General features: G+C 39.1%; 1 protein-coding gene and 1 long non-coding RNA gene across 13 annotated transcripts in view; both read left to right on the forward strand.

Annotated features, from left to right (window-relative positions):
• The window catches only part of spo11 (SPO11 initiator of meiotic double stranded breaks), a 175046-nt gene that overhangs the window by 58628 nt on the left and 92312 nt on the right, over window positions 1-24106 (forward strand). For 7 of the 12 annotated variants that reach the window (XM_083521234.1, XM_083521232.1, XM_083521235.1 and 4 more), the window contains 5 exons: window positions 5114-5150; window positions 5223-5332; window positions 14982-15081; window positions 15325-15362; window positions 15957-16033. In XM_083521234.1, coding sequence (XP_083377360.1) covers window positions 5114-5150; window positions 5223-5332; window positions 14982-15081; window positions 15325-15362; window positions 15957-16033 — 362 coding nt within the window. The remainder of the gene's footprint in view (window positions 1-5113; window positions 5151-5222; window positions 5333-14981; window positions 15082-15324; window positions 15363-15956; window positions 16034-24106) is intronic. The other 5 variants (XM_083521233.1, XM_083521236.1, XM_083521239.1 and 2 more) reach the window with 5 other exon arrangements.
• Window positions 22488-24106, forward strand: part of LOC310715092 — a 1623-nt gene continuing 4 nt past the window's right edge. The window contains exons 1-3 of the long non-coding RNA XR_014530227.1: window positions 22488-23204; window positions 23427-23598; window positions 23840-24106. The exon at window positions 23840-24106 is cut by the window's right edge and continues 4 nt beyond it. This is a non-coding gene — a long non-coding RNA (uncharacterized lncRNA). The remainder of the gene's footprint in view (window positions 23205-23426; window positions 23599-23839) is intronic.

Consider the following 24106-nt stretch of genomic DNA (forward strand, 5'->3'; position numbering starts at 1 on the left):
CATATTTGCTTTACCATTTGAAAATTCGCTGTGGGGAACCTGTAGGCAAGCCGTCGCCTGGAGAGGAACCCGGAGGCGAGACTTAGCCTGGAGAGGAACACTGAGGCGTGACTTCACCTTCAGAAGCACTTGGAGGCGTGGCTTCGCCTTCAGATGGACTTGGAGGTGCCCTCCCTTCAGGGGGAGCTCTGAGGCGAGACATCACCTTCAGGAGAGCTCGTAGGCGAGATGTCGCTTTCAAGAGAGCCCGCAGGAGCGAGACGTCGCCTTCAGGGGAGCTCGGGAGCGAGACGTCGCTGACGGAGGAACTCAGGGGTGAGACGTCGCCTTCAGGGGAGCTCGGGAGGGACCTTGGGCTGCCATGCCACCTCCATAGGCATTCGGAGGCGCAACGCCACCTCCAGCGTGATTTGCGGGCAAAATGTCGTCTCTGGATGAGCTCAGGGGCGATACGTCGCCTTCCGGGGAACGGAAACGGAGCTCTCTTGGAAGCCCTGGAGCGGAGAGGAGCTCTCTTGGAAGCCCTGGAGTGGAGAGGAGCTCTCTTGGAAGCCCTGGAGCGGAGAGGAGCGCTTGGCGGAACACTGGGCGGAGCCCTCTAAGAATCGAGGGGGCTGTAAGGTAGATCCGCCGGAGTGATCCCGAACATCCCCAAGCCGCGCTTGCATGTTCCTGAGCCGGCGAGGATAAATTGCGAGGGGCGGCTGCGAGCTTCCGGGTGTAATCCAAAACCGAGCTTGGTTGTCGCTTCATCGCGGCAGAGTGAAACCTCCCCTTGTCCCGGTGGGTCTTGCTGCGACCGATCGGGTCACGTGGAGGCCATGGTAATAACCCCATCATGTTTTTTAAAGGTCCGTTATTCTGTCAGGGAGCGAATGAACGGAAGGCGGAAGCTGGAGTACAGCTCGCTCGGGTTTAATAACGAGAGAGAGAGATACACACAAGCACACACACGCACACACACGGCAGTCTTTAGGAATGAGGTAATCCGGGCGGTCGTAGTTACTACCGGACTATAAAGCGCACCCATATATAAGCCGCACCCACTGAATTTTACAAATATTTTTATTTTTAACATAAATAAGCAGCACCTGTCTATAAAATATACTTTACACAGGCTTTAACGAAAAACACGTTACACACGGTGTAACGGGTGAAATATGTTGCGCTTCCTTTAGGAGCAAAGCGGTATTTTGGGAATAGCCTGGCACTGCATTCTTCCGGTATTACTGCGTGTGTGTAAGACTGAGGATTATGTCCTTATTATTTTCTGATGCTCATTTCTAAGTTTCTTTGACTAACCCGTAACGCTGTTGCCAAGAAAAATAAAAAAGCACAAGTTTTGGAAACCTGTCTGTGCTTATATGATTTCTGTTGCAACTGAGTTAGAGAGCTATCCCTTCACCCTGACTCAACGCATTAAAACGGCTTGTATCTAAACAGTAGCCGACCAAGAAAGTCATTGTTCACGGTCTTCCTCCTTCCTTTCACAAAAATTTTTCTCGGGAGTTTATCTTTTGGCATCATCGTGCGTTTAAAAAAAAAAATTTTTCTCGCGATGCCGTGCAGCTCAGAACACAGGTGATGTGCTTTTTTTTCGTTTACGTTCGGAAATTTCATTAGTCTAATGTTATGGGGTTCATTTTTTTGGCTTGAAGTTTGTGAAACCGGGAAAAACCCAGGAAAAATTCATAAATTAGCCACTTCGTTGTTTAAGCCGCAGGGTTCAAAACGTGGGAAAAAGTAGCGGCTTATAGTCCGAAAAATACGGTAGGTTGTATTTTATTTACATTTTTTATATTTTTGTCATGTTATTACAAATATTGAAAGCTGCACAGTTACAGTTGTAGTGTAGAGGTTTGGAGTTGTCTTAACTGGGTCTCTTGCTTTAGTAAAAATGGTATTGACCTCCATATGTGAAATGCCTCTCTCTCGCTGTAATACAACATCTTGTTATATTGTATTTCTGTATAGTATTGATGGTTTCTATAATTGCGACATAATGGTGGAATTTAGAGGTGGATTATGTGGGGTATGTCCCCACTGAAGGCCCAGGTACCAAATGCACGGCCCGGCACTGGTGTATATATTCCCTTTTGTTTTAGTATTGTATTTGCAAAAGTAACTAGTTCAGTTCACTCAGATTGCAGAATCGTTTCATATTCTGTTTTATGGTTTTCCCAAAACTTCAGTTCTGTTCTGTTTCTCTGGGTAATATTGGAGATGTTTCTACAATTTGCTTCGAGCTAACTTTTGGTAAATAGAGTCAGAGCCAGAAGAAAGCTTCTCCTTAGTTTAGGACACAGGAAAGGAAAGGTTTGTGTCTTGCACTTAGTAGATGCTTCCGTTTGGCACCTCTGTCAAAAAGCACATAGGTGTATTGCATGATACACCTTCTGCCACACATGGTCTCTGGATTCAACAAAAGTGACTATCATGTTCTTGGTCATTACTCTAGTTGTTGTTACCAAATGGGCTGGTTTTCGTATTTTAGAAAATGCTAATTTTAACCACATTTGCTGATGGGTATGCAAGATTATGGTTGGCGCCCCTCTCCCCTTTCCAAAAAAGAGGGGTAAATTCAAGAATAACTATAATACATGTAATGAGACAGCCCACTGTGTGACACTCATATGTACTGCATATACAGTAATCCCTCTCCCACATCACGGTTCAGCTTTCGCAGTTTTACTGTAACGTGGGTTTTTACATAGAACATATCTAATTTTGTTTTGCGGATTTTCCGCTGTATCGTGGCTTTGTGCAGTATATAGGTAGTATTTTTGAGTTAGTTTCATTATTTTTGCTGTTTTTTTTTTTCTCTTTTAGAAGATTTGTAATGCTCTTTTTTGGTATGCAGCTGTGATTGCTGTGATAGCTGTATGTCTCTTAACCATTCAAAGCCACATGTTCTATTCATCATGTTCCTGTTGTTGTTCGCTTGACAGGAACGTGAACATTTGTGTATTTAGTTAAAGTCTGGTTCTTTGCGTACTTTTTGAGGATTTGAGAATTGGAATTTTTGCTCTCCACAAAGATGGGCTAGGCTATAAGAAGATTGATAACACCATGAAACTGAGTTACAGTATAGTGGTCAGGGTCATACAAAGGTTTTCCACTTGTAACAGGCCTCGCAAGGGTCAATTAAAGAGGTTGAGTCCTCGTGCTGTGCGTCAGGTGCAGAAGCTGGCTTCAAAAAAGGCAGACACGAGTGCTGCCAGCATTGCTTTAAAGGTTGCAGAGGCGGGTGGTCTGCTTTTCAGGGCTCAGCCCATACGCCGCACACTGCGGCTTTTTTTTTTTTTTGCTGAAGAAAACCAGTGTTTTTCATGTCCTTTTAACAATGGCCATTGTCTCAAAGCAGCTTTACAGAGATCATGTGGTAAGAAAGAATTAGTGAGATTGTTCTTTATAAGTGTAAGTTTGTCCCTAACGAGCAAGCTGGTGGCAACTGAGATGGCATAAGGAAGACAACCTTGAGAGTAACCTGATTTAAGAGGGAACCCATCCTCATCTGGGTTGCACCAAATGTCCATTTATTACAGCTTAACAATGTTAAGGTGTGCAGTGATGATCAGATGCAAACTGTAGTCCTGAGTCAGTGTAGCAGAATGATGACATTAACTCCAGTCCAAATCCAAATCCTTAAAGTTCCTGTTCCTAATCCGTAATTACATGGATCCCAAGGGTGTTGATAAGAAACCCTCCTCAGCTGCACAAAGTTACCTTTTTTTGAAAAGAACACCATCCAGAGGCAGGCCAAGAGGAAGTGGGCAGATTCGAGGAGAGGGTCAGGAATAGATCATTGCACATGCTTTCCAAGATTGCGCACTGCACACTTTATACATGCACACACTTCTGTTTCTTGCCTTTATTTTTTTTATTTTTGTTTTGTGTTGTCTGTTTTTCTTATGTCTTTAATTTCTGTCATAGGCTGCTTAGAGGATTCACAAAGTAAAAATTTTATTGTATGCTGTAATAGACTGTTTTCTGTACATATGACACATGATACTTATATTGTAGCATTTATATTTCCCTTAATTGGAGATTTAAAAAGTCTCAATTTTGCTTTATCATGACAGTACATAAATTAGATCCATAAGCATATGGCTTATCAAGATTAATGTGAAAGATCTTGAGTTTGAATCTGGGTAAAAAATAAATGCAACTCTGGATGTAAATGTATGTTGTGACCTTGCATAAGCGTATTGAAATGTTAATCAAAGCAAAAGGTGGTCCAAATATTAGATATAATAGAATTTTTTAAAGCAGGGGTCACCAACCTTTTTGAAACTGAGAGCTACTTCTTGGGGACCGATTAATGTGAAGGGCTACCAGTTTCATACACACAGTTTTCAGTTTGATCTGAAATAACAAATTTGCTTAATTTAACTTTTATTATGATATTATTAATAATTACTGATAAGGTCCCCTGGTGGTCTAGTGGTTAAGATGCAGCGCTCCCACCGCTGCGACCCGGGTTCGATTCCCGGTCAGGGAACCATCCCCAGCCACTCTTAGTGCCAGTCCCAAGCCCGGATAAATTGGGGAGGGTTGCGTTAGGAAGGGCATCCAGCGTAAAACATGTGCCAATCAAACGTGCGGAGGATCCGCTGTGGCGACCCCTAACGGGAGAAGCCGAAAAGAAAGTTTATTATTAATAATTACTGATATTCATCTATGTGAAGACACTGATCATGTTAATGATTTCACATAATAATTATCATCAATGATTTAACAAAGTAGGAAACATTTACTTTTAGTAAAGGTCAGCGGGCTACTCATGTGGTCCTTGCGGGCTACCGCGGACACCACGTTGGTGACCCCTGTTATAAAGTGTGTGACTTTTTCTGCCCAGGCATTGTATGTTTATATTGTCTAATTTCCTAGACAGTGTATCTTGAGTTTAAAGACCTCTGAATCCTGATCATAAATTGCTGTCTTGAACTGCATTTGCATCGCCTATTTTAGGTTTAACTGAAAAATTATTTGCAATAGTGTTATGCTTCAGCTGTTATTACAAATTTCATCTATATCTTTATCACTTTTTATATAGACTTCTGTATTTTTAATAACATGTTTAATGACTTTATTATTATTGTTATAAACTTAGGTGGTACCTGTATCCTCTAGCGTCAGTGGAATCATAAGTATCCTTTTTATTTATATAAACAGTCATTGCAATGTGTTCTTTGAAGTTGTTTGTTGTCCTTAATATTAAGATATTGTGTCATCTGCAAAATTTGTTCTAGTCATTGAAAAAGATGCAACTTTCCAGAGACTTGTGGATGATGAATTTTGCATTCATTTCTATCCATGCATTATTATAACAGTAAGTATCAAATATTGCTGTATAATAATCACATTTTGAGCACAGAAATCTATATTCATCATGTATCATTGTCATCTTTATTTACTGCCTGGTTCTGCTCAAAATCACAGTGGAGTCATAGCCTTCCTTGGAACACAAAGGAATAAATACATACTTTTTTAGATCAAACACCAAACAAAGTCACCTGAGCTTAAACTTGAACCAGAGCCCTTGTGGCTTTTAGGTCACAATGTAATGGAAATAGGTAATGTGGTTTAAGGAGTCCAGATTTACCCTGATACAAAATAATTGAGTTTTATTCTTTGTTTTATTACGTTTAGCTGACTACCTGAATATACTGAAACCAGGCTTTTTCCTGAATTCTTTTTTCCTTCCTGATGGCATTGGCATATTTCAAGATGACAGTGCCAGGATTTAGTTTGTAAAAGAGTGCTTCAGGCAGTTAGAGACATGATTTTACTCATGGAGTTGCCACTATAAAGTCCAGACCTTAACTTTGCTGAGAAGATTTTACATAGGGTTCTGACTCCCATCATTAATACAAGGTCCGGGTGAAATATGAATGCAACTATGGATGGAATTGTATGTTGTGACCTTGCATAAGCGTATTGAAATGTTAATCAAAGCAAAAGTTGGTCCAAATATTAGATATAATAGAAGTATTTAAAGTGTGTGACATTTTATGCCTAGGCATTATATGTTTATATTGTCTAATTTTAGACAGTGGATGAGCTTGCCTTATTGCTGTGTTGAAATGGAGTGTAGCAGAGTTCCAGGATCCTTTTGCTTCTAGTGGGGCAGGTGATGTGTTGGTAGAAGTTTGGTGTTTGAGGTTGGCATGGATAAGCATAGTAAGCACTGCATCCTGGTGAGTCTGATGTTGAGTCTTATAGTGTTCACATAAAGCAGTGTCACTATTCACCTGAGGTGAAATGTAAATAGCACTGACTATGACTACATTTAATTCCTGAAGAAAGAAACATATGACACCCCAACTCTGACACCAGAAAGTAAGGATTATAAAACCAAATCTAAAAATAATAAATTTACAGTGGGGCAAAAACGTATTTAGTCATTGTGCAAGTTCTCCCACTTAAAAAGATGAGAGAGGCCTGTAATTTTCATCATGGGTACACTTCAACTATGAAAGACAAAATAAGAAAAATAATTTATTTGCAAATTATGGTGGAAAATAAGTATTTGGTCAATAACAAAAGTTCATCTCAATACTTTGTTATATACCGTTTGTTGGCAATGACAGAGATCAAACGTTTTCTGTAAGTCTCCACAAGGTTTTTACACACTGTTTCTGGTGGTTTGGCCCATTCCTTCATGCAGATCTCCTCTAGAGCAGTGATGTTTCGGGGCTGTCGCTGGGCAACACGGATTTTCAACTCCCTCCAAAGATTTTCTATTGGGTTGAGATCTGGGGACGGACATGTACTGGCTTAAGCAGGCGGACACATCTGGCACTGCAGGATTTGAGTTTCTGGTGGTGTAGTGTGTTACTGATGGTAGCATTTGTTACTTTGGTCCCAGCTCTCTGCAGGTCATTCACTAGGTCACCCCGTGTTGTTCTGGGATTTTTGCTTACCGTTCTTGTGATCATTTTGACCCCACGGGGTGAGATCTTGCGTGGAGCCCCAGATCGAGGGAGATTATCAGTGGTATTGTATGTTTTCCATTTTCTAATTGTTACGACTTCTTTTTGTTAGTCTAGGGATTGAAGCTGTAACAGTCATACTGTGATCATTCTGTGGATAGGCTGGGGAAAAGGACAAATAAACCAAATATAACACAAAGAATTTATTCGACCAATTAGGAACAAAAGGAAATGACAACTTATATACAATATTTACACAACTAATCAAAACCAAAAACATAATTAATCCCACAGGAGAGAGGGGCGGGGAGTGGCGCTAAAGAAAAGAACACAATAAAACAAACCCAACTAACTCAGTATAAACCACTAACCTAACACTAAACAAAGCAAGTTTCCGGCACCTCTACACGCCCTAGCTTACCTACCCTAAACTACCCAAAATACATAAGCAGCGCACACTCCTAGCTCGTGTCTCTATACATAACACCATCTACGTGTTACAAGATGTAAGTCACATGACATACTACCTGCCCAACACTCCTTGGGGAAACGCAAAAGTTGTTATCAGAATATAAACACTACACACGAAAACAAACAAGATAACAACATTAAACTTTAACTGAACAAATGTTGTACAAACCCAAGTCGAAAGGAAAAAAAAACAAGAATAAATGCTTAAACCACAACAAGGCACAAACAAAAGGTGCTCTCCTTAACGTTCCCACAGTCCTCTTTTTAAACCCCAGCAGCAAACCGGATTGGCCACAAGAGCAGTCACGTCACAAACGATGATTACTTCCCTAGCCAATAGCAGTCCAAACAGGGAGGAACCTTAAGAAAATGACAGGAAGGAGAAACAATAGAGAGAGAAAAACACCACGAACATCTACTGGGACGTAACATTAATAATTGCACAGTTGATTTCTTCACACCAAACTGCTTACCTATTGCAGATTCAGTCTTCCCAGCCTGGTGCAGGTCTACAATTTTGTTTCTGGTGTCCTTTGACAGCTCTTTGGTCTTGGCCATAGTGGAGTTTGAAGTCTGACTGTTTGAGGTTGTTGACAGGTGTCTTTTATACTGATAACGAGTTCAAACAGGTGCCATTAATACAGGTAACAAGTGGAGGACAGAGAAGCCTCTTAAAGAAGAAGTTACAGGTCTGTGAGAGCCAGAAATCTTGCTTTTTTGTAGGTGACCAAATACTTATTTTCCACCATAATTTGCAAATTAATTCTTAAAAAAAAACAGGCAATGTGATTTTCAGGATTTTCTTTTCTTATTTTGTCTCTCATAGTTGAGGTGTACCTATGATGAAATTTACAGGCTTCTCTCATCTTTTTAAGTGGGAGAAGTTGCACAATTAGTGGCTGACTAAATACTTTTTTGCCCCACTGTATTTGTGTTTATCCCTGCCAAGCTTTGGCTAAATGTCGCAAGGGAAAACTCCCTAGATGGTATGTGGAAGAAACCTTGAGAGGAACTGGACTCAAAAGGGGAACCCATCCTCATTTGGGTGATATCAAGAGTGTGATTTTAAATCATAAGAACATTACAGCACAGCACAGGAAAGAGAGAAATACCATCAGCATCAGAGCGTGTGATTAAGTAATGTCCTTTTATCAGTCTTATACAGTCAGTTGAAATTGTGGAATGTTATTATGAGTAGCGATTAAGAGGTTGTTTATCCACAAAGTCTATTGTCCAAATTCCAGTGAATTGTTCCAAATAAATGGGATCTTAATGGCACTGGTATGTCTCTAGATGGTTCAGGATGTTCGCGGGGTCAGCATCTTCACGTTGAAGGTCCAAAATCTTCATTAGGTGGGACACAACTGGAGCTGGCACAACCTCTGGATACCTAGGAATGGGTAGAGAAAGAGAAGCGGTTCAGAGGAATTAGCGTAGTTGTTGTTCATAATATTATCGAGTACAAGATGATAATGTGCATTTTATCAGTTTAACTGGAGCACAAGGTTATGATATGTGATGTGTTATGTCTAGGCCTTGCTAAAAAGATGTGTCTTTAATCTACGCTTAAACTGGGAGAGTGTGTCTGAGACTCAAACACTGTCGGGAAGGCTAATCCAAAGTTCAGGAGCTTGTGAGAATGACTGTCTCTAGGTTATGTATGTAACCCTGGTTCCCTGAGGGAATGAGATGCTGCGTCAGAAATCACTTTGTGAACACCTCCGCATGTCTATGCTCTGAATCGCATGTGAAATCTGTCCAATGAAAAGGCGTGATTTCACAGGCAGGGTGATGTCACAACCAGAAAGCTATAAATGCACATGGTGGGGCCAACATTATGCAAGGAAGCGCTGCAGAAAGTTTGGCCTGGAGACGCAGCGTCTCGTTCCCTCAGGGAACCAGGGTTACATACGTAACATATAGAAGTTTCCTTTCAGGAACTCGAGCTGTGTCAACAATGCTTTGAGAACAAGTGTCACGCCAGACTGACCAGTCCCTGCCTAGTGTGGATGAACACAGCTAGGCCGGGGGACAAAGGAGCCAGAAGTGGCCCTTAGGTCAAGGGTTTAGAACCTGACAAAGGTCAGTGGGGTAGACCACTCCACAGAGTTACAAATGTCTTTGAGAGAAGCTCCAGAGAACCAGGCCTTAGAGGCTTCAGAGTGGAGTAAGCTTTGATCCTGAAAAGTGCAGGATGACCAGAGGACTCATAAGAGGATGAGATAGCATCCACAATACACCTGCTGAGGGTCTGCTTGTTCGCAGGAAGCCCCCTTTTTTTTAGGGAACTCCAGCATGTGAACAGCTGCTCTGACTTTTTCCACAGCTCTGCGTTCTGCGGATAAGCTTCTCCTGGTCAGTGGCCTGACAGGTCGAATAACACATAATGGTTGAATCCCAAACTACAACTAGATAAGTGGTTACGCCTTATGGTGGGCTGGGGCTGCACCTGCTGAGCAGCCCTGTGGGGCTGGGGGAGGAAAGTAGTGCTGTTTCTTCGCCTTCTGAATATTTTCGCCGTCACCAAACAAGTCAGTGGGAAATACCAGGGCGTCCAGAAGGAAATCTTTGTTCCTGTCAAGGATTTCCAACAGGGTGAGCCACAGATAGACAAGTGCGGCTTATTTATGTTCAAAATAAAAATCTTTGTCAAATTCAGTGGGTGCGGCTTATTTTTGCGCTTAATAGTCCGGAAAGTACGGTAAATTATGAAAAGCAGAGGTCCTAAAACAGATCTTTTTTGGCACCCCATATTTTACTAGAATAGACCTGAATAGTTTATTTAAATCTACAAAATGGTATCAGTCAGACAGGTAGGATCTAAACCAACTTAATGCCTATACCTGAATGCCTATGTAATTCTGTAATTGATCCCTGTGTCAAATGCAGCACTAAGAGCTATTATAACTAAATGATGAATGCAGCCTTAATCCGAAGCTAAAATAAGGTCATTTATGATTTTAAAACTAGCAGTTTCTGTGCTATGAGGGGGGCCTTAAACCTGACTAAAACTCTTCAAGATATTAATTCCTTGTAAGAGGGAGCATAACTGGGCAGACACAATCTTTTCTAAAATCTTAGACATAAATGGAATGTTTGAAATGGGTCTGTAATTTAAGTGTTTGTTTGTTTGTTCTTATTAAGAAAATTAGGTTTCTTAATAAGGGGTTTAATAACCACCAGCTTGAGGGGTTTAGGGACGTGACCAAAAGATAGCAAAGAGTTAATAATATTCAGAAGAGTCTCTTCAGCTGTATGTAACTAATCTTTCAGTAATTGAGTTGGAATGGGATCTAACAAACGTTGTTGGTTTATCTGTGGTAAGACCAAGCAGCTCTTCCTGTCTTATTATAAAGTATTATAATGTCTTATTATAAAGCATTGTAAATGTAATTGTGGAGCTTTAGGTGAGACTAGATCATGAGATGTTGTAAGAGGTTGGACCTTTACTATTTTGTTCCTGATACTTTACTTTTTTATTCAGTGAAGAAATTCATAATGACAGAATGTCAAAATGTCAAATGTCAAATTTTTTGTTAGTCTAGATTGTTTAATATATAAACTGGTAAAATGTATTATGCTCGACCAACATGGGTCTGGGTTAAAAACAGTAAAATGTAATAGATTGTATACTAATAGATATGAGTAGCTCTGTCATGTGTAATAACCCTAACCCTAACCCATCTTATATTAAGAAAATGGTAGATATGTATATAAATTATTAAATAAATGTCTAAAGTTATAAATAATAACAAAAAATCTCACCAGCAACATCTTAGTATTGCAATTTATCATTAGTTTTCACCAATGAAAACATTTGCCAAATATTAGCTTATTTTGGATTTCATGAGAGTTACACATTCCAAGAAAGTTGGGACAGGTAGCAATAAGAGGCCAGAAAGGTTAAATGTACACATAAGGAACAGCTGGAGGACCAATTTGCAACTTATTAGGTCAATTGGCAACATGATTGGGTATAAAAAGAGCCTCTCAGAGTGGCAGAGTCTCTCAGAAGTCAAGATGGGCAGAGGATCACCAATTCCCCCAATGCTGCGGCATAAAATAGTGTAGAAAGGAAGGAGTTTCTCAGAGAAAAATTGCAAAGAGTTTGAAGTTATCATCATTTACAGTGCATAATATCATCCAAAGATTCAGAAAATCTGGAACAATCTCTGTGTGTAAGGGTCAAGTCCGGAAAACCATACTGGATGCCCGTGATCTTCGGGCTTTTAGACGGCACTGCATCACATACAGGAATGCTACTGTGATGGAAATCACAACATGGGCTCAGGAATACTTCCAGAAAACATTGTCAGTGAACACAATCCACCGTGCTATTCGCCGTTGCCGGCTAAAACTCTATAGGTTAAAAACAAAGCAAGTTGTTATCAGCGCTCAGTTCAGAAGCCTGCATCTTTGATGGTATGGGGTTGCATGAGTGCATGTGGCATGGGCAGCTTACACATCTGGAAAAGCACAATCAATGCTGAAAAGTATATCCAAGTGCTAGAACAACATATGCTCCCATCCAGACGTCGTCTCTTTCAGGGAAGACCTTGCATTCTCCAACATGACAATGCCAGACCAAATACTCCATCAATTACAATTACAGAAGAAGGATCCAGGTACTGAAATAGCCAGCCTGCAGTCCAGATCTTTTACCCATAGAAAACATTTGGCGCATCATAAAGAGGAAGATGCGACAAAGAAGACCTAAGACAGTTGAGCAACTAGAAGCCTGTATTAGACAAGAATTGGACTCCGCAACTTGTCTCCTCAGTCCCCAGACATTTTCAGATTGTTATTAAAAGAGGGGATGCCACACAGTGGTAAACATGGCCTTGTCCCAACTTTTTTTAGATGTGTTGATTCCATGAAATTAAAAATCAACTTATTTTTCCCTTAAAATTATAAATGTTCTCAGTTTAAACATTTGATATGTCATCTATGTTGTATTCTGAAACTTCCACATCATTGCATTCTGTTTTTATTCATAATTTGTATAGTGTCCCAACTTTTTTGGAATCGGGTTTGTAGAATTTTGTATTGGACTCAAGTGGGACAACATTCCTCTCCCAAAACTCCAAAGGGTATGCTACACAGTGGTAAACATGGCCCTGTTCCAACTTTTTTAAAGTGTGTGGCAGCCATCAAATTCAAAATTACCTTATTTTGTCTACAAAAATAATACATTTACACTGTTAAAACATTTACATTTACACTGTTAAAACATACATAAACAGCCCAATAAAACAAAACGTGGACTTAAATTATTGCATAATTGGTTATTGTAACTGATCTTTCAGTCACTGATATATCCTATCCTAGAACCACCTTTTCCACAGTTGAAAAACATCTTTTAAGACACATGCATGTTCTATTTGTTTATATTCTGCAAACCAGTAAAAGGCAAAAACACAAGAACAGTCTTTTAGAAAATAATGACTGAGACAGTTCTGTGGACAGAGTTAAAATGTTACATTTTTGGCTTTAACAGAAAGATTTGTGTAAGAGAGAGAACAAGAAAGATGATGTTACCAGACTTCCTAACACCCACAGTCAAACAAAGAGGTGGAAGGTTAATAGTTTGGGGATGTTTTGGAGCAAGTAAGGTTGAAGATGTATTCCAAGTAAAAGGAATACTGAACTCAATAGCTACCATTCAACACTTTGCAATTTCATTTTAAATAAGTTTCATTGGAACCTCACTATACAACAAGACAGTGTATGCTTTCTACACTGTAAGCTTTATTTAAAGGGCAAAGAGTTGATGAAATATTATTTCCTGGAATGGCCTGTCCATTTACTTGACCTAAATCCTATTGAACTGCTGGGAGATTACCTCGAATTAAAGATCATAAAGAAACAACAAAGGACACCTTTAGCAACCTTTACACGATGCACATCAATAACCCTAAGCCTAACCCTAACCCTAACTCTAGTGTGTATAAAGCTGTAGTTCAAATGAGGGAATTTCAATGAAAATGAAGTTCATTTTATATACTTTATTTGGTTTATTTACCTAGACCAGATTACTTTTTCAGTTGTATATAAACAAAAGAACATCAATGTGTCTATCAAAAACAATAAAACACTTGTTTTTTCTACATTTTTAACAGGCACTGTATCTATTGAAATTCACAGAATGCCATATCAAGAGTTATTCAAGACTAGCAATACACAAAACTGCTGGGCTTGAGCGGGCATGTTGAAGAGTAACATTTTTATCCGCATAACAAACTTTTAGTCATGCTGGATAAAGTAGCTAAAATCACAGATCTGTTTGGTACACAGTTGTTTGATATTTTTAAAGGTGGCATACTTCCTGCCGAGTTTGGCAAAGATGTCTGAATAGAACTTCAAAGTAGAGCCATTGTATTTTGTTTAATGTTGTATTTCCCATTCAGGATTTATGTAAAAACACAGCCATTGGGCAAGGAGGTCAGCCTTTCTGTGCTTTTGAGCTCAAAGATTGATGCGCTTTTCCAATTTGGGAGGTTTTTCATAAGCTTCTAGGCCCATGATGTCCATAAGGGTCTCTAAAGTTACTTTCCATTACCTTCAAAGGGTTTTAGGTCTCATAGCGGTCATACTGCATCCATGGTGATACCTTTGGGGCCTCCTGCACATGAGACCTGGGGCATATTCTGGGGCATATAAATGTGGGAGCGGACTTGCTGTCCAGACAAACTCACACACTAGGAATGGAAACTCCACCATAAAATTGTCAGTCATTTCTGAGAAAGATATGAAGCAGAGGCAGACATTTTTGTCTCACAGGAGATGGCAAAATGCCCCCTGTTAAAAGTCCTGCAACTCTCAAGATCTGTGTAGTAGGTCCTGCTACTGCTGCGAGAGGGTATAGAGTAAGCATGCAAAGAGACTTTAAAGAAAGTATCAATAAGGGATTTCTCCCTTGCTTTTCTGACATTGACGTTTATTAGTGTCAGTTCAAGTCAAGTTTAAACTCAGGCTAGGGCCTGTTTGTGTCACCACTTTTGCTTTATCTTCTTTAGGCCACCATTGTACCACACTGTCCACCACACTGTCAGTCTATTGTCTATTCCTAGTTCAGGGATCCTGTTAGACCAATATTCACCAGGATTGTTGGGGAATCTTTCTTAAATTCATTGTAAAAGACCGGCAGGCACAGATCTGTGCTGGTCTTATATTACTGTATATTAGATTTGTGTCATAGATCTTTACAAATCCTACAGATTGGAGAGAAGCTTATTCTTACTCTGCAGAGATAGAATAGTTCAGCAATACAGTAGCCCATGCAAGGTGTACCTCTTTTATGATGGAAATCAAAAATCAGTATTTCACCTCTTACAATATAATATAAAACATAATAGGATACTGTACAAAGTGTGTATATGAGTTTTTATATTTTCTCATTATAACAGCATCAGAAGGTGGTTCTTTATAACCCCTAACACTTTAAATAACAAACACTTACAGAATCATTACAAAAGACTTATTACAGGAACAAAATATAACAAGACATTCACCACCAACGATAATTAAACATCTAGTAGAAAGTTCTTAAATACAATTTGTCTCTGTGGATGTTAGGGAAAAGGTGTACCAGATGTCAACAGCAGGCTAATGGTGAAGAAACTATGGGAGACACTGCATATTCCTGTATTTGCCTTGATGGATGCTGACCCACATGGTAGTATTTTATGCATTAGGTACAGGTGCAATTTTATTGATAGTAACAACAATTAAAAAAGTCAGTGATATGGTATTTAGGTAGAAATGTTTTCCTTTATTACAGAAGATAATGAAATAATGACCTAAATTCTAACCTAAATAAAAATAAATAAAATAAATAGTTTATCTGGCAAACAATGGTTATGGTTATTGTAAATGTAGAAATGCTGTTTCTTTCTTTTCCTCCTTCTTCCCAACCCAGGGATTGAAATCATGTGCATTTATAAGTATGGATCAATTGTAAGTATGGCCTGCTAAAGTATTGTAACATTGCAGATTGTATTAAATCAACAATGTATGTGGTATCTTGTGATGTGTCATGCATCCTAAGCTTGTGTTCATGAGGATAAATCACAATACTTAAATTTGTAAGGTTACCACAGTATACAATCTATACTTTCCAGTTTAATCTCAAATATGCACAATTCATCTCTAAATTATTAATTCAGAGTTTGATTGACCTTTTAAATATTTTTTCCTAATTTTAGATTTTAGCATAATTAGGGGTCTAAGAGGTGCAGTTGTATATACTAGTATAGTCATTTTTATCTTTACTGCTATTTAAAACATCACTCTAAACAGTAAAGCCTAGTGAAGATTAAAAAGTACATTCAATTATTTACTGTGAATGTTCTTGTTACCATTAAATCTCTGAATGTATAAAATTGTTGATTGATATAAGAATGCTCATCATAATGGTGTTTGTTTCAGATGTAAGTACTTGCAACATTTTAATTGCTTAATTTTATGCCTTAGTTTGTACTGCTTCCTTTTTTTGCACTGAACTTTAATTATTAAAATAGCCTTAAGATTTAAACTTTCTTTTGTTCCCAGTCAATGGCATTTGAAGCCCCCACTCTGACTGTGTCATCAATGCTCTGGCTGGGACTGTTGCCTTCAGACATTGAAAGGTTTGAAAAATGTGATACACAAAACCATTTTTTTTATGAATTGTTTTTCTATCCATTTCTAACCAAATCTATCATATGGTTGTGTGATATAAATTATTCTAAAATGTTTAAAAACTTAACTGACTAAAAAGGATTTAAATTGCACAAAGAAAATTTAACTGCATGTATTTTGCATTCTTTAATAAAATAGTTAGAGTTTCTCAAAATATAGGTAAGTTTAATCTTTACAATCACTTATTAAAAATGTTCTATCAAGTAATGAAAAAACTTTGCAGTAGAGATATACAAATCATATCAGCACAAACAGATCTTACTAACTGTCAAGCATAGTGGTGGAGGGGTAATGATTTTAGTTTGTTTATTTGGCCACAGAACCTAGGCAACTTGCAGTTAAGTTGGTCATGCAAATTGATCATTTACTCTTCTGTAATCCAAAGTATTCTTGAGTCAAATGTAAGGCCATTTGTCCGTCAGATCAGACAGCTTAATCTTGGCCAAAATTGGGTCAATGATCCTAAGGACAATGATCCTAAGCACATCAGCAAACCTATGCAAACAGAAAAAGATTGGCTAAAATGAACAGATTCAAGGTGCTGCAGTGGGCCAGTCAAAGTTTAAACAAATTGACTGAAATGCTGTGGAAGGACATTAAGAAAGCTGTGCATAAACCTATTCCTGCAAACCTCATTTAACTTAAGCAATGATAAGAAGAGTGAGGCAAAATTTCTCCAAAATTATGTGAGCGACTGATAAAGTAATACAAAACATTACTATTTCATGTTATAAATCATAAAGTGTTTATTTTTGTAATAATAAATAATTACACCTTGTAAAATCTCATGTTGTTTATTTGAGGTTGTATTTACTTAAGACCTGATAAGGACCACTTGATTTTTATTATGTGCTGATATGGAAAACCATAGAATTAGCAAATTATATATACAGGTAATATGCAACTGGCAATAGGGATACATTTCAATGACCCCATCGCAACTTATATAATAAGATTATTGTATTAAATAATATAAAAATATTGTAAATCAAGGAGAGAGGCAATTGCTAAAATTGGACCCTAAAACACAGGTTTAAAAAAAGCGCTCTAATACCGAGACAACTGAACCATTGGTGAGAGTAAGGCATCTCACAAGGTGATAGATGCACACATACTGGCAGCATCCCAACATATCATACCGCATACGCTGCTACATTTGCCTGGTGTGTGAAACTTAAAATAGGTTTACAGTCTTGCTGTATCGTCATCGTAGATCGAAAAATCATAAGTTGAACCATTGTAACTCTGAGACCATATATATATATATATATATATATATATATATATATATATATATATATATATATATATATATATATATATATATATATATATATATATATATATAAATGTGTTAATTCTAAGTGTTTATATTTACCTGAAACTAGCAATATATATATATATATATATATATATATATAACATGACAAAAACATCAACATTTAAATAAAATATAACCTACTCACCAGAGATGCATGCTCATAATTTGCACCACTCCTCAGAGGCTGTAAGCCAGTGGTACCGCTCATATTTTCTGGTGTGGAAGTGAAAAACAAACCCTTTCCCAGGCTGAGACAAGCTAGCTAGCTTTGGAGTTGGCCGACCTCTCCTCACAATGTGTAGCTTTTCTTGAATATGGATTTTTAAGTATGTCTGAGACCAAATTAATTTCTTTTCCTCTATAGGCATAAAAATGTCTAATGTGTGCAGAGTGCTACGGTCATGTTTTGCTAGTTGAACTTGGCTGTAAGAGTTTCCCTCTGACCAGCCATCCAGAGGATGAAAAAATGCTGACGCTATTCTGGGCCAGCTAGCTTTGAATTTGAAATCTGATTGGTACGTAATCACTATCTGTTGTGACTGTCAGTCACAAGACTGTTGGGAATAAATTAATAAACTTTCATCGAACAAATATTAGAATTACGGCCCACCATTTTATATATATATATATATAAGTGTCACATGTATATATATACACCTGTTCTAAAAGGCCCCAGAGTCTGCAACACCACTAAGCAAGGGGCACCACCAAGCAAGCGGCACCATGAAGACCAAGGAGCTCGCCAAACAGGTTAGGGACAAAGTTGTGGAAAAGTACAGATCAGGGTTGGGTTATAAAAAAAATATCCAAAACTTTTAACATCCCACGGAGCACCATTAAAGCCATTATTAAAAAATGGAAAGAATATGGCACCACAACAAATCTGGCAAGAGAGGGCCACCCACCAAAACTCACGGACCAGGCAAGGAGGGCATTAATCAGAGAGGCAACAAAGAGACCAAAGATAACACTGAAGGAGCTGCAAAGCTCCACAGCGGAGATTGGAGTATCTGTCCATAGGACCACTTTAAGCCATACACTCCACAGAGCTGGGCTTTACGGAAGAGTGGGCAGAAAAAAGCCATTGCTTAAAGAAAAAAATAAGCAAACACGTTTGGTGTTCGCCAAAATGCATGTGGGAGACTCCCCAAACATATGGAAGAAGGTACTCTGGTCAGATGAGACTAAAATTGAGCTTTTTGCCCATCAAGGAAAACGCTATGTCTGGCGCAATCCCAACACCTCTCATCACCCCGAGAACACCATCCCCACAGTGAAGCATGGTGGTGAAAGCATCATGCTGTGGGGATGTTTTTCATCAGCAGGGCCTGGGAAACTGGTCAGAATTGAAGGAATGATGAATGGCGCTAAATACAGGGAAATTCTTGAGGGAAACCTGTTTCAGTCTTCCAGAAATTTGAGACTGGGACGGAGGTTCACCTTTCAGCAGGACAATGACCCTATGCATACTGCTAAAGCAACACTCGAGTGGTTTAAGGGGAAACATTTAAATGTCTTGGAATGGCCTAGTCAAAGCCCAGACCTCAATCCAATTGAGAATCTGTGGTATGACTTAAAGATTGCTGTACACCAGCGGAACCCATCCAACTTGAAGGAGCTGGAGCAGTTTTGCCTTGAAGAATGGGCAAAAATCCCAGTGGCTAGATGTGCCAAGCTTATAGATTCATAATGTAATTGCTGCAAAATGTGGCTCTGTTTTTTGTTTTTTTGTCTTATTTCTTGTTTGTTTCACAATAAAAAATATTTTGCATCTTCAAAGTGGTAGGCATGTTGTGTAAATCAAATGATACAAACCCCCAAAAAATCCATTCTAATTCCAGGTTGTAAGACAACAAAATAGGAAAAACTGTGTGTGTGTGTGTCTGTGTGTGTGTGTGTGTGTGTGTGTGTGTGTGTGTGTGTGTGTGTGTGTGTGTGTGTGTGTGTGTGTGTATGTATATATATATATATATATATATATATATATATATATATATATATATATATATACATACACAGTGTGTATGTGTATATATATATATATATATATATATATATATATATATATATATATATATATATATATATATATATATATATACAGTGAGGAAAATAAGTATTTGAACACCCTGCTATTTTGCAAGTTCTCCCACTTAAAAATCATAGAGGGGTCTGAAATTGTCATCGTAGGTACATGTCCACTGTAAGAGACATAATCTAAAAAAAATAAAAAAATCAGAAATCACAATGTATTATTATTTATTTGTATGATACAGTTGCAAATAAGTATTTGAACACCTGAGAAAGTCAATGTTAATATTTGGTACAGTAGCCTTTGTTTGCAATTACAGAGGTCAAACGTTTCCTGTAGTTTTTCACCAGGTTTGCACACACTGCAGGAGGGATTTTGGCCCACTCCTCCACACAGATCTTCTCTAGATCAGTCAGGTTTCTGGCCTGTCGCTGAGAAACACGGAGTTTGAGCTTCCTCTAAAGATTCTCTATTAGGTTTAGGTCTGGAGACTGGCTAGGCCACGCCAGAACCTTGATATGCTTCTTACAGAGCCACTCCTTGGTTATCCTGGCTGTGTGCTTCGGGTCATTGTCATGTTGGAAGACCCAGCCTCGACCCATCTTCAATGCTCTAACTGAGGGAAGGAGGTTGTTCCCCAAAATCTCGCAATACATGGCCCCGGTCATCCTCTCCTTAATACAGTGCAGTCGCCCTGTCCCATGTGCAGAAAAACACCCCCAAAGCATGCTGCTACCACCCCCATGCTTCACAGTAAGTATGGTGTTGGGATGGTACTCATCATTCTTATTCCTCCAAACACGTTTAGTGGAATTATGACCCAAAAGTTCTATTTTTGGTCTCATCTGACCACATGACTTTCTCCCATGACTCCTCTGGATCATCTAAACGGTCAATGGCAAACTTAAGACGTGCCTGGACATGTGCTGGTTTAAGCAGGGGAACCTTCCGTGCCATGCATGATTTCAAACCATGACGTCTTAGTGTATTACCAACAGTAACCTTGGAAATGGTGGTCCCAGCTCTTTTCAGGTCATTGACCAGCTCCTCCCGTGTAGTTCTGGGCTGATTTCTCACCTTCCTTAGGATCATTGAGACCCCACGAGGTGAGATCTTGCATGGAGCCCCAGTCCGAGGGAGATTGACAGTCATGTTTAGCTTCTTCCATTTTCTAATGATTGCTCCAACAGTGGACCTTTTTTCACCAAGCTGCTTGGCAATATACCCGTAACCCTTTCCAGCCTTGTGGAGGTGTACAATTTTGTCTCTAGTGTCTTTGGACAGCTCTTTGGTCTTGCTCATGTTAGTAGTTAGATTCCTACTGATTGTATGGTGTGGACAGGTGTCATTGTGCGGCTAACGACCTCAAACAGGTGCATCTAATTCAGGATAATAAATGTAGTGGAGGTGGACATTTTAAAGGCAGACTAACAGGTCTTTGAGGGTCAGAATTCTAGCTGATAGACAGGTGTTCAAATACTTATTTGCAGCTGTATCATACAAATAAATAGTTTAAAAATCATATATTGTGATTTCTGGATTTTTTTTTTTTTTTGGTTATGTCTCTCACAGTGGACATGCACCTACGATGACAATTTCAGACCCCTTTATGATTTCTAAGTGGGAGAACTTGCAAAATAGCAAGTTATATATATATATATATATATATATATATATATATATATATATATATATATATATACATACATACATACGTACTAGCGGAAAGTACCCGTGCTTCGCTACGAAAGGCTGAATGCTAAGCAATATGGCAATAAGCAGTAAGCACTGAGCAGGACTGGATGATCAGAGATCAGAACGTCTGTCTGTACTGGTCAGGACCATGAACTTAACTGAGCTCCGACTATGTTGTGTCTACCCACTATCCAGACAGTGCGAGGTGGGGTAGGGGAGGTCAGAGTCCGATGGGCTCTTAGGTGATATAGAAATCAATACAGGCCTCAACCTGTAAACCATTGTCTTTACTTACTGTTACTGCACTGACTTTGTATATTAGTCGTACAGAGAGTACGTGATGGTTGAACACTCATTTTTATAGTTTGACTGTAACTTAAATAGAAAATCTTTATCCAGTAAACACTTATTCACTTAAAGACTTATTTTACATCGAGGGAGCCCTAATAAAAATTATTAGAGCACCTTTAGCTAATTATTAAATTTCCTCCAAAGAAATAACGTCAACAAATAACGTACTACCCCTTTGTAGTACCGATACAGGGCAAACTACTTTGAAAATAATTTTTATCGTGCATCTAACATCTTATAAGAAACAATGTACTAAGTTTCATTAGGATCCGTAATGTTATTTCGAAGAATTTACAATGCGTGAGAAATCGCGTTTTTCGCGAGTTAGCCGCGATCCAGGGCGAATTTTTCAAAACCCTTTCTTAGTGAGCACCTAAGACCTAAAAGAAAGGTATGTTCCAAATTTCATTGCAATCCGTTCAGTGGTTTTTGAAATTTCCTGATGAGTGAGTGAGTCAGTCAGTGGTATTTGAGCTTTATATATATAATGAAAGTCAGTAGGAGTTAGACAGAGTACATGTGTGTGAATGGGAGAGAGAAGGGTGGAGTGGGTGGAGAAGAGTGGCAGGAGTGATGTGTGATAGAAGGGTATCTGCCAGAGTAAAGGAGAAAGTATACAGGACTGTGGTGAGACCTGCTATGTTGTATGGTTTAGAGACAGTGGCATTGAGTAAAAGACAAGAGGTGGAGCTGGAAGTAGCAGAGCTGAAGATGTTGAGGTTTTCATTGGGAGTGACGAAGATGAACAGGATTAAAAATGAGTTTATCAGAGGGACAGCGAATGTAGGACGTTTTGGAGACATTTGATTGAGATGGTTTGGACATGTGCAGAGGAGAGACATGGCGTATATTGGTAGTAGAATGCTGAGGATGGAGCCACCAGGAGGGAGGAAAAGAGAAAGACAAAGGAGGAGGTTTATGGACATGGTGAGGGAGGATATGCAGGTGGTTAGGTTGAAAAAGGCAGATGTAGAGGACAGCAGGGCATCTCGCGTCCATTTTACACACACACGATGGGATACATACATAAATAACGTCAAACGGTGGCTTGGTTTGCATGGTGAGAATCAGAGAATAGCAGAAACATACAAACATTGTCTAGAAATTAAATTTGAAAATGTTCCCGAAGACGCTGGGTTTAATTCCACTTGCTACAAGCTACTGGCAGGCCCGTCATGGACCTAAGTTTCTTTTCAGGACATTCAGTTGTTGAGGTACTACTACTCGATGACACAGACTGGTCTTCAAGACACGTCATACAGCATCCTGAAATTCAAGACACGTCATACAGCATCCTGAAATTCAAGACACGTCATACAGCATCCTGAAATTCAAGACACGTCATACAGCATCCTGAAATTCAAGACACGTCATACAGCATCCTGAAATTCAAGACACGTCATACAGCATCCTGAAATTCAAGACACGTCATACAGCATCCTGAAATTCAAGACACGTCATACAGCATCCTGAAATTCAAGACAAGTCATACAGAATTCTGAAATTCAAGATGCTCACAAAGACCAGTCTGTGTCATCGAGTAGCAGTACCTCAACAACTGAATGTCCTAAAAAGAAACTTAGGTCCATGACGGGCCTGCCAGTAGCCTGTGCAGGTCCTGTGCTTCCTGCCTTGTGCATAATTTGTAAGAAAACGGACAAGTACATTACTGTGGCAGGCAAACGACAGAAGGACCATCAGGCAGAAACGTTGTGTGCAGGTGGGTACACACACACACACAAGTTGTAACTTTAAAGTTTTATGCTATATGCTGGATACCATGGCTAAATTTAAATTACAATTACATAATTTATGTAATGTTTATAAATTATTTATTGTTTTGCATACTGCTACAACCAAAATACTCAAAATTGTTTAACGGTTAATGGTTTTTATTTACAATTTAGTTTTGTAATGTATAATATATAATATTTATTTACAGGCCAGTTGCTGAAAGCTGCAGAGATAAAGAAAGACACTAGCATTCTTGTGCATATTTAAGACAAAGACTGCGTCTCTCTGGAGGTGCGATACCACAAGTCCTGTTACAGACAGTACACCAGGTTCTTGACGAAGTTTACTGCAACAGTTACTGGGACCTCAGAAGAACAGTGGTGCAACAGATGGCGCTATTCTCTTTGATAGTATGGCGGTTATTCAAACCCTTCGGTCCATACCTTTGGAGAGCTTGCCGACACCATTCTGCAGTACATAGTCAAGCTTGCTTTGAAGCACAACTGTACATGGATAGACTTTGTGATTGACCGGTATCCGGAAATGAGTATTAAAAATCTAGAACGTTCATGTAGAGCTGCTGGTGGTACACAACTGATGAAAATTTATGGATGTGATCAGAAGACACCAACACAATGGAAAAAGTTTCTATCAGATGGAACAAACAAAGAGGCAATGGCAGAATTCCTCTATCTTGCGTGGCGAGATGCTGATCTTACCACTGTGGGCAAGGACTTAAGCTTGTACATCGCACATGGAGACCTTTGTCACTGTGTAACTGTAATGCACCTTATACAAACTCTCATTGCTGTTGAAGATCTGACATCTGATGATGAGGAATGTGACACCAGGTTGTTTTTACATGCACAACATGCTGCCAATGAACAT

Source organism: Silurus aristotelis (assembly GCF_946808225.1).
Source record: "Silurus aristotelis genome assembly, chromosome: 19".
In the NCBI taxonomy this organism is placed as follows: domain Eukaryota; kingdom Metazoa; phylum Chordata; class Actinopteri; order Siluriformes; family Siluridae; genus Silurus; species Silurus aristotelis.